A 14,803-nucleotide genomic window follows, 5' to 3' on the forward strand; every position below is an offset into this window, starting at 1 on the left:
GATGAAGTAATTTCAGATGATCGGCTCAACCTTAACGGGAAGATTTATTTTTAGCTGCGAATAAGTATTTTGTGATAGAAAATTACGCGCGTTTTTTTGTTTTTTTTTTAAAGAATGATTTTAAGCAACAGGAGAGCCTGGCAGATCGGAGTATCTAATTAAAAAAAAATCCTGGTGTCAAATTAGCCCAATAATTGATGTTAGACCATTTTCTTCTCGCCCCTATCGCCCGCCACTCCCTGGGTGGTTATTTGCTTCCACTCAAATGTTGAGGTTCAGTTTGCCGGTAGCAGCAGGGAAGCCCTTGTTTGAAATGAAATGTATATGAAATAAAAATGCTTACTTATAGGTTATAAAACAAGCGGCACAGCATGCAGCCTTCTGGTAGTTGTGCTACTTGAATGTTGGAAGCAAACCACTAAGAGAAAAAATGCAATTTTTCTTTTCTGATGGGAATTGTGCATAAACTGATCCAAACCAGATATACCCCAAATCCCATTAATACCATTCTAACTCAACTCATTTTGACGACCACAAAATAATAGCAAAAACAATCTACAAATCTTAATAGATCATCACACAGATACAACATTGAAATACTTAACACTGCTGTTCTGAAGTAAATATGATTGAGGCTGCAAAGTTTTTCTGACAGAGAAGTGGACAGAAAATTGACATCAAAGGAGAGGAGAGGAGGGGTTGCAGCGAAGAATAGTTGCCTACAATGAGAGATCCCAGCAGTAATATTAGGACAATTACCACAAGGATCCACAATCTCAGGACAACCTCTGAGAAGGTCTGTTTCCACATTTCTGCCCATCTTGTAAATGGAGTCACTGGATATTGACTTGTAACTGCAGTAGATTGTTAGGTGACACTTTCAGACATCAACCCATTTGACAGATTATTCTGGAGAAATTAGAGTATGTAAACAATTTAGAAAAACAGAACTACAAATATTGCACTGCAAAAGTCTTAACAACCACTAAGTGGCACAAAAGAGTTATTTTTCCCTGTATGTTTCCTGCCACCTAGTGGTTTTCCATCCCACATGTGGCAGTCCTAAACAATGGGATTAGAAAGCTAGGCACTTGTGGTGGTCTGGCACTTGAAATGAGACGCAGGGAAACGTCTGAGCAAATGCCAGCTCTGAGCGAACTCAGGCAGCAGTATTTATTGAAGATTCAGAAAACAAATGACCTCGACAAGTTAATAACATACAGGCACAGAAAGTCCCGCTGATGAAAGTCCTTGCTGTGTACCTATAATTATCACCTATTTCCCTGTTCCTTCTAAGCCCGCACGCAGATAACAGGATGAGACACTCCTGCGTAAAAGTACTCCTACTCCCACCAGGAATGCCTGCATACCCTATCTCTATGCGAAATGGCTGTACAAAGGACTTACAGAAAATGATTGATAAAATATGTTACCACAGGCACTAAAAAGTCAACATATGTGCTGCCTGTCTGTTGCTAAGTGTCTATATTAGGAGGCACTGAACTCAGTTGTGGAATTAATAAAGCTAGTAGAGAAAAAAATAATTTTGCACTGCCCCAAACCTTTCTGACAGTTCTAGCAATCCATATCTAACTGCATGGATAAATATGTATTGACTTCAAAGCACCACAACCATTACTATTCACTCCTATTTTATTTATAATACTTTTGTACTGGTCTTTTTATTTAGCAAAAGCTATCCCTGAGCAATTTGTAAGCTGAAGTCTTGTTGCTCAAAACTTTTAAAAAACACTAATAGAAAATATTAATAGTAGTGAAAATTAATTTAGTTAAAAGAAAAATGGAGAACACAGTAAGTTACACACATTAAAAAAGAGTTAAAGAGAGAGAGTCATGCTTTCATCCCATGGTAAGTCATTGCTCAAGGAACGGATGATCTCAAGAAAATCTTGTGTCACTTGTGCTCATCAACATCATCGATCTTATTGGAGGGCATGTAAGCAGCTGATTTTAGAGACTAAGACAGCTATCAAAAGCTTCCATTAACAATATTCAGAGATAAATATTGTTGCTTTTGTAGTCAAATTGTACACAAGGGGAAGATAGTAGGCTCAGGGGAGCCATAAGATCTTCAGGGAAATTACAGAGAAAATAACAATTTAAGGAGGCAATTCCTCTCTCACCAGGAAACCAACTTGGTGAAGATTCATCGTATTCAGTGGCCTTAGAATGATGAATGTCTACTACATGTGTGGAGGGAGAAAACTCAGGAACCAAGAGAACCGGAAAGATGTTCCCTCCAAAAGAGGGATACCAGGTTATTACTCTCAAAAGTTGCATGGTGTTATGTCTTGGGAACCGGTTGGGGCTCCAACCGGGTCCACTCGTGCAGCAAGTTCAACAGCCGTTCCTATTGGCTGGCATCGTTTGACAGCCGACTATAAAAAGCCGGCTGTCAAGCCAAGCCAGCCGTTGTTCGCAAGCTAGTCTGCCCGTTTGGCTGGCAGACGCGACAACCACTGTTCCTTAAATAAACGTGTTAATTGTATGCCCTGGTCTAAGCCTCTCTTTCCCTTGAAATACAACACTGGCGACGAAGGTGGGATTTGAAGGCTAGCCAGGAGCATTTTCTAAAGGAACAGAAGCCTGTCATCGGAAGCCGCAGCCGCTTGCCGTTTGCTTACCGAGCCATCGGACTCAGCAGCCTGTCAGCGCAAGGAAGCCGCAGCCGCTTGCCGTTTGCTTACCGAGCCATCGGACTCAGCAGCCTGTCAGCGAAAAGTGAAAGCTCAGGTTAGATCAACCGGGTTAGAGCACCACAGATAGGGAAAGTCGGGCGCTGAAGCCGCAGCGCCGCGCCCGAAAAAAAAGGCGCGAAAATCCTAACGGCTGTCACTGAGCTGCAGCCCGAGCAAGCTACGGCGCTGAGAGCCTCAGCCACCTCGATCACAATTGGGCACTAATTACAGAAGCCGCCTCTAAGTGAAGACTCCCAGTGAAATTGCAGCGCCTCAGCCGCCTTGCCAAAAAAAAAATAATAATAATAAAAATAATAATAATAATAAAAAAAAGGCTCGATTTTAAAGCGCTGTCAGTACAGCACCACAGCCACAGCCGCCTAACGCCGCAAAAGAGCACTAAAATCCAAACACCTCAGAAAAGCCGAAGTCCTTGAGTGAGAATAGGGCACTGTAGCCACAGCCGCCCACGCCCCAAGCAGCATCAATCCAAGACAACGAGCTCCCTGTGAGGCAGACCAGTCTACCAAGAGACTGAGGGACCCAAAATGAATGTCAATTCAGTATTTCCCTTTTAAACCCGATGAGGAAAAGTGGGACTCATATAAAAATCGCTTCAACCACTTTATTGATGCTATTGGACTGGCTGAAGCTTCAGAGCAGAGGAAGAAATCCTACTTCCTCAGCTACTGTGGGGCTGTAGTATATGAGACTGCCACAGCACTCCTGGCCCCACGAGAAATAGGGAATGTCCCATGGGCAGAGCTGGTGGAAACACTATCCAACCACTACTCCCCAAAACCGTCTCAGATTGCTAGGCACTTCGCTTTTAGGATGAGGAAGCAAGCTGAGGGGAATCCATAAACCAATATATGGCAGCCCTGAGGACAGCAGCTCTACAATGTGAGTTCAAAAACTATTTGGACGACATGCTACTAGACCAACTCGCCTGTGGGGTGAGGGATCTAAAACTCCAGAGGCGTTCGCTGGCTAGAAGAGACCTAAACCTCCCCAGGCAGTTGAGGAAGCCTTAGCTGCAGAACTTGCAGCACAGTCCGCAGCTGAGATCCAGGGCACCACTCCCAGACCTAGCACTTCCTCCGTACACTCTGAAGAAGCGGTAAGTGAGGATGACCCGGCAGAATACTCCGATGTGCATCGCCTCAAACCAACGAGACAGCCGCAGGTAGGAGCGAGGCCAAGAAACAACAGTGGTCCAAAACAAACTCTGTTATGCCTGACCTGTGGAGGTTCCCATTCCCGGACATCTTGCAGGTTCCGAAACGCCACCTGCCACAACTGCCACAAGAAAGGTCACCTCGCAAGAGTCTGCCAGGCAGCGCGCACATCTCCACAAAGATATCCTTCCTCTCCTGTTCCCGAAGGCAAGTAGAAAAATGCCATACTTGCTACCAAGCCAACCACACACTCTATACCCCCAATAAAATTACACTTTCTGTTTTACTAGAAGGTAATCCCTGCCGCATGGAAGTAGACACGGGTCAGCGCTCTCAATCATATCTTGGGACACGCTTAAGAAGATCCAGCCCAGACTGACAAAGAAACAGCTTCAAAAGTGCCATCTCACCTTGAGAGACTACCAAGGAAAGAACATCCCCGTCCTCAGGAAAGGCAAGTTTCTCGTGAAATTCCAAACCTTTAAAGGCCATTTGCCTTTAGTGGTTGTTAATGGTGCCCTCCTAGTCTTTTGGGGTTGGATTGGTTCCCTCTCTCTCGGCCTTAGTATAAAAGGAGTCCATGCTGTCTCAACTTCTGATGTTGACTCCTTATTTACAGACTACTCTGACGTTTTCAGTAGTGAGTTAGGCTGCTATAAGGGCACTCCCATCTCCTTCTCAGTAGACCCACAGGCAGTCCCCATTCGTTTAAAACCACGTAGAGTACCCTTCGCCATCCGCCCCAAATTGGACGCGGAACTAGACAAACTACTAAAACAAGGGGTGATAGAACCCACAGATTTCGCTAAGTGGGAGACCCCATAGTCACCCCGCTAAAAAAAGACGGTAATCTAAGAATTTGTGCTGACTACAAGACGTCAATCAACCGTTATCTACAGGTTAGCGCATATCCAGTCCCAGTCATCCAGCACCTGTTACACACATTCGAACCTGGCACCATTTTCGCCAAACTGGACATGTCACAGGCATACCAACAGTTCCCGTGGATAACCAAACAGCTGACTTACAGACCATAGTTACACACAGAGGGGCATTCAGATGTAAGCGCCTCCAGTTTGGCGTAAGTGTAGCCCCAGGTATTTTCAATCACTGATGGAGCGAATCCTCCAAGGTCTCCCGGCGTAGTGCCTTATTTCGATGACATCTTAGTCACAGCCAGGGACAGACCCCAACTCATCCAGAGAGTCAGGGCAGTATTAGAGAAGTTCAGGCAGCATGGCCTCAAACTAAAACGGGAGAAGTGCACCATCGCCACTAGACAGGTGGACTTTCTAGGCTACAGGCTGGACGCCTCAGGCATCCACCGGTGGAATCGAAAGTCAAGGCCATCCACGAGGCGCCCACGCCTACCAACAAAACCGAGTTACAAGCCTTCCTGGGGTTATTGAACTTCTACGCTTCATTTCTCCCACACAAGGCGTCAGTTGCGGAACCATTGCACAGACTCTTAGACAGAAACACACCATGGCACTGGGGACCCAAAGAAAACCAAGCATTTGTGGCAGTCAAATCTCTACTCACCTCTGAGGCTGTCTTAATACAATTTGACCAACGCCTTCCTTTGGTCCTAGCCGCAGATGCATCCCCTTTTGGGATAGGAGCTGTCACGGGTCCGAGATCTTATCGGGTCCAACTTGAAGACGGTCGTATGTGGCGAAGACACCTGGACCAGCTGCGGAGACGACGGAGCAGCCTGACCGGCCCAGACCCGTCTCCACCAGAAGAGCCGCGGGCGCCACTCCAAGGTCCAGCTAGGGGTTCCCAGAGTGACCAACCTTCACCAACGGAGCAGAGAGAGCAGGCAGTAGACTGGGACTGCCAGCCGGGAGCACCACCATTTAACCCCAGTGAAGGCAGACACTTTTCACTGACTCCAGTTCCTGCACCGAGCCCTGGTCGCCACACTACGTACCCTGACCTGGAGTCCGCGAACTCGTCTTCGCCAAATGAATCTCCTGAGTTACGTCGCTCAGGTCGCCAACACAGACCACCGGCGTATCTCAAAGATTATGTGTGTTCTCATCTGGGGGGAAGGGGTGTTATGTCTTGGGAACCGGTTGGGGCTCCAACCGGGTCCACTCGTGCAGCAAGTTCAACAGCCGTTCCTATTGGCTGGCATCGTTTGACAGCCGACTATAAAAAGCCGGCTGTCAAGCCAAGCCAGCCGTTGTTGTTCGCAAGCTAGTCTGCCCGTTTGGCTGGCAGACGCGACAACCACTGTTCCTTAAATAAACGTGTTAATTGTATGCCCTGGTCTAAGCCTCTCTTTCCCTTGAAATACAACACATACCGTATTCAAACTTGTACTCAATTGAAGTCTTTGAGAATTTAGTTTAGTCCCCACTGAACCAGTGTTATCCTTGTTCTGCCTTCACTGTTCATTTCTAACATTTTGTTTATGTATTTTCAGTATAATTTTAGCATTTGGGCTGACATTATATCCGACATAAAAAGGGAAAGGTTTCCCCTGTCCAGTTGTTACTAACTCCAAGGGATGGTACTCATCTCTGTTTCTCAGCCAAGAGAGCCAAAAATTGTCCAAAGAGATTTCTCTGGTCATGTGTCCAGTATGACTATATGCCAGAGTGCACAGAACACACTTTCCTTCCCACTGATACCTATTTATCTACTTACATTTGCATGCACTCAAATTGCTAGGTTGGCGGAAAGAGCTCACTCCATCACACAATGCTTGGGTCTCAAACCCCGGAGTGTCAGGTTTCTAGCTGATAAGCTCAGCATGTTTAACATTTGAACCACTGCACCCACCCATCCCATATGTGATAGAGGCCTTCAATTTAAGCATGCTTCAATTTTTAAAAGATGATTGCAGTCTTGACCGAAGAATTGGAAAACTAGAGTACCGGTCCAAATCGGCATCAGGGTGCTACAAGTGATAGGCTGCAGATCCCATTGACGCTCTGGCCAAGGGGTGTCAAACTGGTGGCCTGCAGGCCGGATGCATCACACGCAGGCCATGTCTATCCCAGCTCTGCAAAGGGGGGAAAAATGTGATATGTCACATGATGACAATATGATGCGACCTGTGCTCTAGCTAATTCTAGAGGCAACTGATATTTCCCAAGAGAAAAGGGATAGAGGCAGAAGTGGCCACTGAGAACAGCTAAAATTATGTGATTGGAATCCCACTCTTTTTACATACTGTACTGTATTGCACATGTACAAAAGGGATGGTTCCTTTGAATAACTACAACTGTTGTCACAACCCTGTAGCAGCCCCTAAAAAGGGATCCTTCCTTATATTCTGACATTTTTGGCAAATAAGAAAATCCCTTGGGGAAACTACATTTTTGTATACAGCCATTCAGTACTTCTCTGCCTTTTGTTTACATTGCTGGAATAGCTGGAACTGAAAGGTAGGAATAGCACTTTAATAGATACTTATCATTCCAATCAGGCATTTCCTTTTATGTTGAATTGCTGATGTAATTACAGTGTACAAATATAGCTTGAAACAATTTATACATGTTGTATACATACAAATAATAAAGGGAGATGTGCACTTCCCTGTTGATGTACATTTTGATTAACATAATTTATTTTGTAATTCTGCAACTTTGAAATAAGAGATAATGAAATAAGATAATAAAAAGGAAGTTATAAATCATTTATACCTTATATGTTAGAAAGTATTTATTTGTTATTGAAGCAATATCTTTTTCTATTTTACCCTTCAACAAATTGTTAGTTTAGAAGATCAAAGAAAATGCTGAAAATGCTAGCCATGGCTATTAAATAAGGTAGACAAATAGTAAATACAGAAAATCCAAAGAATTTTTAGTCATATTCACCCAGCTTGTAATTTAATTATTTTATGTAATAAATGACAGTGTCAAATTACCACACCACTTTTCTGACATGAATTTCTGATGAATATATTCAACAAGGAAATTTTGAAATAATACATGAGTAATATATAGAAAAATACAATTCTAGAAAAGAATCTAATTGATAGCAAATATTATCTCTGAATGAGAAGTTTGGAACACCCAAATATAGTGTGTAAAATGGGAATGCATCAATGAACATATACCTTTCGAGAAGAAAAATTGTATTGTTCTGAATATGTATGATGAACCCATGTAAAAATATGGAGGCCATGTGAATGCCTTTGTGCTTAAGTCAGCTTTTAGAATCACAGGTAAAGAACCTGATAACAATTCTGATAATTTTGAAATGTCCTTGTTATTTCATCTAAATAATTATATTATACTATTATTAATACTATATGCTTCATAATCCCATTTAAATGGTTAAAATACAGTATGATCGATACATATATACTTTTTTCTAAGACTCAGAATAGGTGTAACAGTAATAACAGTAATACTGTGTCTTCAAAAGCAAAATCTGCCTTCGGAATCAGGCTGCTTGGGAATTCATAACCACCATAACATGGACCTGATCCAATTTATAAAGGGTTCCGTTCACAGCAGAGATCATGTTTTGTCTCAGGATAGTGGTGTCAGGATCTTGAATTGGGGGAAGTTAATATCAGTCCTTTCCCAATGGACAGATCACTCAAGTTCTCTGCACCCCACCATTACCACCACACACACTGCATTGAGGTAAATCCCATGATCCATTTGATCAGCCCACTCCAACCTACTAATAGGCTTTCAGAGGAAACTTGAGATTCCCCCTCACCCCATTAGTCATGGCTTGGAATAAGAACGTAAGTACTCTAGATCAGATAGATCATGCCTGTGCAAACACTGCATTTGTGGATCCCATAGGATCTCTAGGTTTACCAATGAATTTTGGGCAATGAAGTGACACAAGATGCCATTGGAGAAAGAACAGGCCAAGCAGACACCATAAGAGCCTTTATTAGCATTTACAAAAGAGATCCCTATCAGCTAATTGTTCATAGATAAATTAAATTGCATGTAACTCATACTTCAAATGTAAGTAGTGGCTCGCATGCTTTGAGTGAGATTGTACATTTAAGGGGCAATAAAATATCAAAACCCCTTCCTGAAGTAACGTTCTTATATTGCTGACTGTGTTTTTTGTGGGACCCCAGTTACGGGAAAAGACAAAGTCCCAAATGTTGGTTTTTTATGCCCTAGTCCATTCAGTCTTTAGGACAATATCTCAATTTACTTGTCATTCTTTTTTTACACAAATTTTCAGTACAATATAGTTTTTCTTTGTAAATTTTCCAACGGTAGTCTTTACACTCCACACCCTAACCTACCCTCAAATTACCCTTTTTTACATAGGCAACTTTAATAAATAATCATAGATAAAAGATATCCAGTTTTTGACTAGAGAAAAGAGTATGTTAAATTCCACACAAGTGCTTTCAAAGTTTTTTTTTTTACAATGACGTCCATTTAAAAGTTTTTTTTTCAAGGAAATTCTTTCAGGATTGTTTTTATATCCTCAGTAGTAAGGGGAAGCTGATATATTTAAACAATTCAAAAGCAACATATACCTAACTAAGGGGTGAAGTCAAGGATTTTTTCAAGTAAAATCCTTTTTTTGACAAATTCATAAGTTCATTAAAATTCAAAGCAGTTGCTTATTGTGGTTATATATTTAAAGGTCAGTTGAGTTTATCTGAATAAGACAATAAGTCTTATTAGTCGCACAATAGCATTAAAGCAAATAATTCAGCTTTTTTAAAAAAATCATGTAACATATATATCTCAACTCTAAATTATCTACTTTTCCAACTTCAGGAAATGAAATGTATAAGGAATCTCTTAGTCCATCAAGTCCTTAGATCTTGTATTCAAGCAAAACCAGCATAGAAAATAAAGTAAAACTTAGGGCATCCCCCGCCCAAAATAACTCCCCCAAACCCAAGCCAGGTTTGCTTTTTTATGTACAGTGCTATACAGCGATTTGATGTGAAAAGGAGAGGATAATTTGGAGATCAAGTGAACACTCATACCCCTTGTCTCCAACTTTGTAAAGAAGCTTATGTTACAGTAGTAGGATTCAAAGAGATGCCAAGAGGTGCTACGTGTACATCTCTGCTCCAAATTACCTTTTCCCTTTCAAATCCAAATCACTGTACAGTTCTGCTTATTAACAATAGTTCTGGTATTCCCCACAGTAACATGTTAAATATTTAACCTACTTCTTCGTCTGAACTAATCAAAACTCATGTTTTAGAAATTACAAGGGGGAATTCTTTTTAAAGAACACAAGTACCATTTGTTAACCGCAAATCCTAGGAGAGGCAAAGCTTCCCATTAACATCAGTTATAGTTTCCCTCTGAAGAAACAGACAAATATATTTTTCCAAATGTTCTAGTATATTGATTGTTGTTGTCTTCCCTTTTTCGGCTAGTAATGTATAGAAATATGGGCTGCCTAATTCGAGTAACAACAGTAAAATGGTTCTCTACGTGAAGCACATTAAAAAGTATTCCATTTGAAATGATCCAGATTTGAAAGAAAAGGGATGAACCAATGGAGGAATAAATGAACAACTAATTGCAAATCATGTTGCAAAATGAAATTGCTTGTGAAAGTTAAATATAGCATGACATTTAGTCAGCCAGCTAAAGTGTAAATAAATAGTATCTGACAACTTATTTTATGAGCTAAGTATCTTCTGATAGAAGCCGTACCTAAACATGGATTTAATTAAGAACTTCTGCATCTGCAATGCAAAGTTTTGTACAACCACTGGAAGTCAGTCAAGAAGTAGAATTTTTTAAATCCCTTTGTTACCTTATAGTGCTAATTTCATTTTTGTTTTGTTTTTTTGTTTTTCTTTTGTTTTTTCAGATAATTTTACAAATTGATGCATCTTTTTTTCCATCTAATCACATCCAGTTCTTAGAGACTAGCTGGACAAGTCCCAGCAGTTTCCTGGCAAAGTTTTTTTTTTCAGAAGCGGTTTGCCACTTCTTCCTTACTAAAGCTTAGACGAAGTGACTGGCCCAAGATGGTTTGTGCTGGTTTGTGCCTAAAATTCACAGTCTCCCAGTTTCTATCTTGATGCCTTAATCACTATACCAAACTAGCTCTCATTTCTATTTTAGCAAGCCCCAATAACTTTTGTTCTGCCAAGGGATGCAAGAAATTATAAATACTTAAGAAATCCTGGAAACTTTAACTTACAAATAGTTTGGATAACCTCAAAAGTTTTCAGATGGCTAATTTCCTGAAAAGTAGGCATGCAGCTTTTTAAATATTTATTTATTTATTTTTATTAGGTTTAGTAAGGACGCCTGACTTTGAAAATACCTTTTAATCCAAAGGTTATTAAGCTGTCCTCATCTCTGACATTTGTTTTCTTCTCATGTTTTGGTACTCCTGGTTGTACCAGAACAAGAATTCCATTTTGTTTCTTCTATTTTACTGAAGTCAGAACTAGGTTTGTTTGTTTTTAAAGATAAGACCATAGAAACCTAGAAGATGAGCTAGCCAAAGTTAAGTCTTTCTATATAACATTTATATTACTCTACAAGTGCAGCTTTATTTTCACTCAACTGAAATCAGAAAAAGCTCTCTTGAAACATGTGCCAGTTCTTTTAATTCAGTGGAAAGGCTGGCAATCGATAGACTCTTTAAGAACCAAACATAAAGAGATAGCTTCCTAGCTAAAAAAGATGGATGGGTGTAGACTATTTGATGTGGTCTGTTCTATTCGAAAGAAAGTAAGTAAAAAAAATTACAGAACAGATAGAGTCACAAAACACAAATCTGGCAGGGCTGCTGCCCGTTTTCATTACAGGCAGGACATCGCAGAGCTCTGTATGACTCCTTAAACCGATTAGCCAACATTGAAAGCTTGCTTCCATGACACACAACACAGGGGGCAGAGCCTGATCCTTTGCACTGTGAGCAGCTGTTCTCATTGCCTTCCTGAAATACAAAAGCTTGATTAAACAATTTTCCTTTGTATCGGTTCACACAAACCTTTATCTAGAAGAAAAACAAGTGACAGGAAAAGTTCTCCAAGGTAAGGTCACTCCATTTTTTTCCCCCAGCAAAATAAGCAAATTATAGGATTTGCACTTTTTTCACTCCAGGATTTTAAAAATTATTCAAACATAGTTTGGATTTTGCTGCTGAGGGTTGGGAAGGAAGACATCTTACAGCCTTTTGTTGTGGCCCAATTGCTTCAAGTTTTCAGTGTTTCAAAATGTAAAACAACTGATGAATAAAGAGCAATCGATCAATGGAACAGCTTGCCTTCGGAAGTTGTGGGTGCTCCATCACTGGAGGCTTTCAAAAAGAGACTGGAAATCATTTATTTGAAATGATATAGGGTGTTCTGTCCTAGGCTTCCTCAAAAAGCACTAAGCAGACTCTTGTCCCAACGAAACACCTTTTATTAAACAAATATGAATTTCTTGCATTCACATTCAGCCAACGGCCTGGCAAAAATCTTTCAAGGGTATAATAGGAGCTCAAACCTTATCTATCTTGGAAAACTACCCAGTAAATATTTCCAAACACAGTGCTGACAAGTAAGGGCTTAGCACAGAGTCTCTAGGATGCATAGACAGATCTTCACAATGATGGAATGAACGAATGAATGGTTTCTTGAAAAAAAAAAACCCTCCCCTTCTGTTCCTCTTTTAATCCTTATGGGAGGGGCCATTCATCATCCATCTGTGGCCTTACTCCTATGTCGACCCTGAGTTCGTAATTGTTTTTTCCTTTTGGCAGCTTTGCACATGCGCAGGCTGGGAACTGGTTCCAGCTGCTCCCCTGCTTCACTGCTATCTGAGCCCAAAGGCAGTTGATGACTGCCAGCCTGCCCTCACCCCATCTCTGCCTCTGAAGCAGATCCCTCATTCAAGTATTCCTCAGCCTCCAGGACTGGCCCAAGTTCCTCCCCAACTTCTCGCAGTCCGACTCTGCTGCCAGTTCTGCCAGCTGCCACAACATAGGGTCTCCTGCTTAAGTACTGGGTTGATCCAGAAGATCTTCAAGGTCCTTTTCAATTCTATTATTCTATGTTCTAAGTTCAGTCCTGAGTGCCTGATGCATCTATTTCTACCTTGAAGGATCACAGAAGATGGAGTGGATTCATTCTCTATCGCCCTAGAGGAAAGGTCCAGAACTAATGGATTAAAAGTACAAGAAAAGAGGTTCACACTGTAGATCAGGCAGAACTTTCTTGATGTTCGTGAAACATAATGGTCTTATTAGTTTTCCTTCCCTGGGAAGTCTCCAAACACAGGATAGATCAACAAGTCTAGATGATCTCTAAGGTCCTTTCCAAAGCCATGATACATTTATTTATTCATTTATTTGTTTGTTTATGTCATCTACCTTCTATCTCAATCCTCATGGACTTTCATGGTTAGGTGTCTATGTCTCATATCAATCATTTCACCAGTAGGAATACTAACTAAGCAATTGTTCACTTTGGCAGAGGATTTGTACACTATGTACAGCTTTATGATATAAATTAAATGAGAGTAACGCACATCATGCTTTGTTAAAGAACAAGGAAAAAGAAGATAATTGTATTTTGATCTGTGGCTGCAAATTAGGCCTATTATATCTGGGTTGGAAAAGTCAGATTAGATTAGATGGTAGTCAAGAATTAGTTTTCTTTATCTCTTTGTCACCAGCAGGAGCCTGTCTAGATTTTGTCCTTGTAGCCTTCCTGCAAATGGTGGAAACCTTATCTTTAAAGATTATCAGTGTAATAATGATTGAAGGGCTTATTTATTAGAACCCCCCACTCCCCACCATTACCTATCTAGAAAGTTTCTAATGCTTTTTGTTTGCTTGCTTGCTTGCTTATTGATAGCTTACTCAAACCTACAAAAATATAGATTTTATCAGTGTCTCCATTCTTTACTTATGCCTCAAAATGTTCATAAAAGATTGGAACATCAGGAACAAAGGGAATGGCACTATTTTTCCCAATGATTTCAGTGATTAAAACATTGACATGTTGTTGTATCTTGTGGAAGTCCAGCAGTCTAATTTTCAAATTCTCACAGAAGTTTTATTTATTTACTTTTATCCTGTCTTTATTACTATTTTTAATTAATACTCTAATACTCTTTCCTCCTCCTACTTTCCCCACAATAATCCTATGAGGTGAGTTGGGCTGAGAGAGAGTGACTGGCCCAAAGATATCCAGATGGCTTTCGTGCCTAAGGTAGGACTAGAACTCAGAGTCTCCTGGTTTCTAGCCTGGTGCCTTCACCACTAGACAAAATTTCAGAGGAGAAATATGCCATATACTTGTAATATAAGACTGAAAGATTTAACAATATTTGGACCATGAATATTTTTAATTAATTATCCCTGTGGGGATTCCTCATGTTCCATGAAAAGGAATGCCTTGTTGTCCACCCCTAGGGTGGATACCTGACCTCACTCCAGTGAATGCATAGAGTCAGAAGAAAACAAGAAATCATTTCATGCAAGAGAACTATTCTTTTCTTCCTGACAATCAGAGAAGAAAGACTGAAAAAGAAACAAACAAGAGGGTACATAATATATGCAATAAATTGGACCTCTTATATACTTTCCCAAAAGTTACTGGTATTTGTGTTGTTTGTGCATGTTAATCACAGATAGGGGTGTGTGGGTGTGTGGGTGTGTCTTTAGGCACAGGTATTGAGATTTTATTCTGCCAAACAGGGAGAAACACTGAATGATTTGACAAGGACATGCCTTGCCATCTGGATGGGTAGAAATGATCTACTGATAAGAGTTTCAGCAATACCATACTTGGAAAAGTTATAGTCCTGGATTCTCTATTTTCAGCATTGACTAAGTTCAGATATTTCAAAATGTTTTGGTTGTAGTTACAAAACAGGTGACATCGATGATAAACATGACAAACTAGTTTATACATCATATGAGGTGTTATCTTCATGTTTATTAATTCTGGTGAATTAACTTGAAGATAATTATGGAGTGATAATGGGGTAAGTTCCTTTG

General features: G+C 40.7%; 1 protein-coding gene across 2 annotated transcripts in view; it reads right to left on the reverse strand.

Annotated features, from left to right (window-relative positions):
• Positions 1–8,730: 8,730 nt before the first annotated feature.
• Positions 8,731–14,803, reverse strand: part of GRXCR2 (glutaredoxin and cysteine rich domain containing 2) — a 70,600-nt gene continuing 64,527 nt past the window's right edge. For both annotated transcript variants that reach the window (XM_087924481.1, XM_087924482.1), the window contains exon 4: positions 8,731–11,749. In XM_087924481.1, the coding sequence (XP_087780607.1) occupies positions 11,573–11,749 (177 nt within the window). In that variant the 3' untranslated portion in view covers positions 8,731–11,572. The remainder of the gene's footprint in view (positions 11,750–14,803) is intronic.

Source organism: Pseudonaja textilis, chromosome 2 (genome assembly GCF_049901715.1).
Source record: "Pseudonaja textilis isolate UNSWEBS1 chromosome 2, rPseTex1.2, whole genome shotgun sequence".
Classification (NCBI taxonomy): Eukaryota; Metazoa; Chordata; class Lepidosauria; order Squamata; family Elapidae; genus Pseudonaja; species Pseudonaja textilis.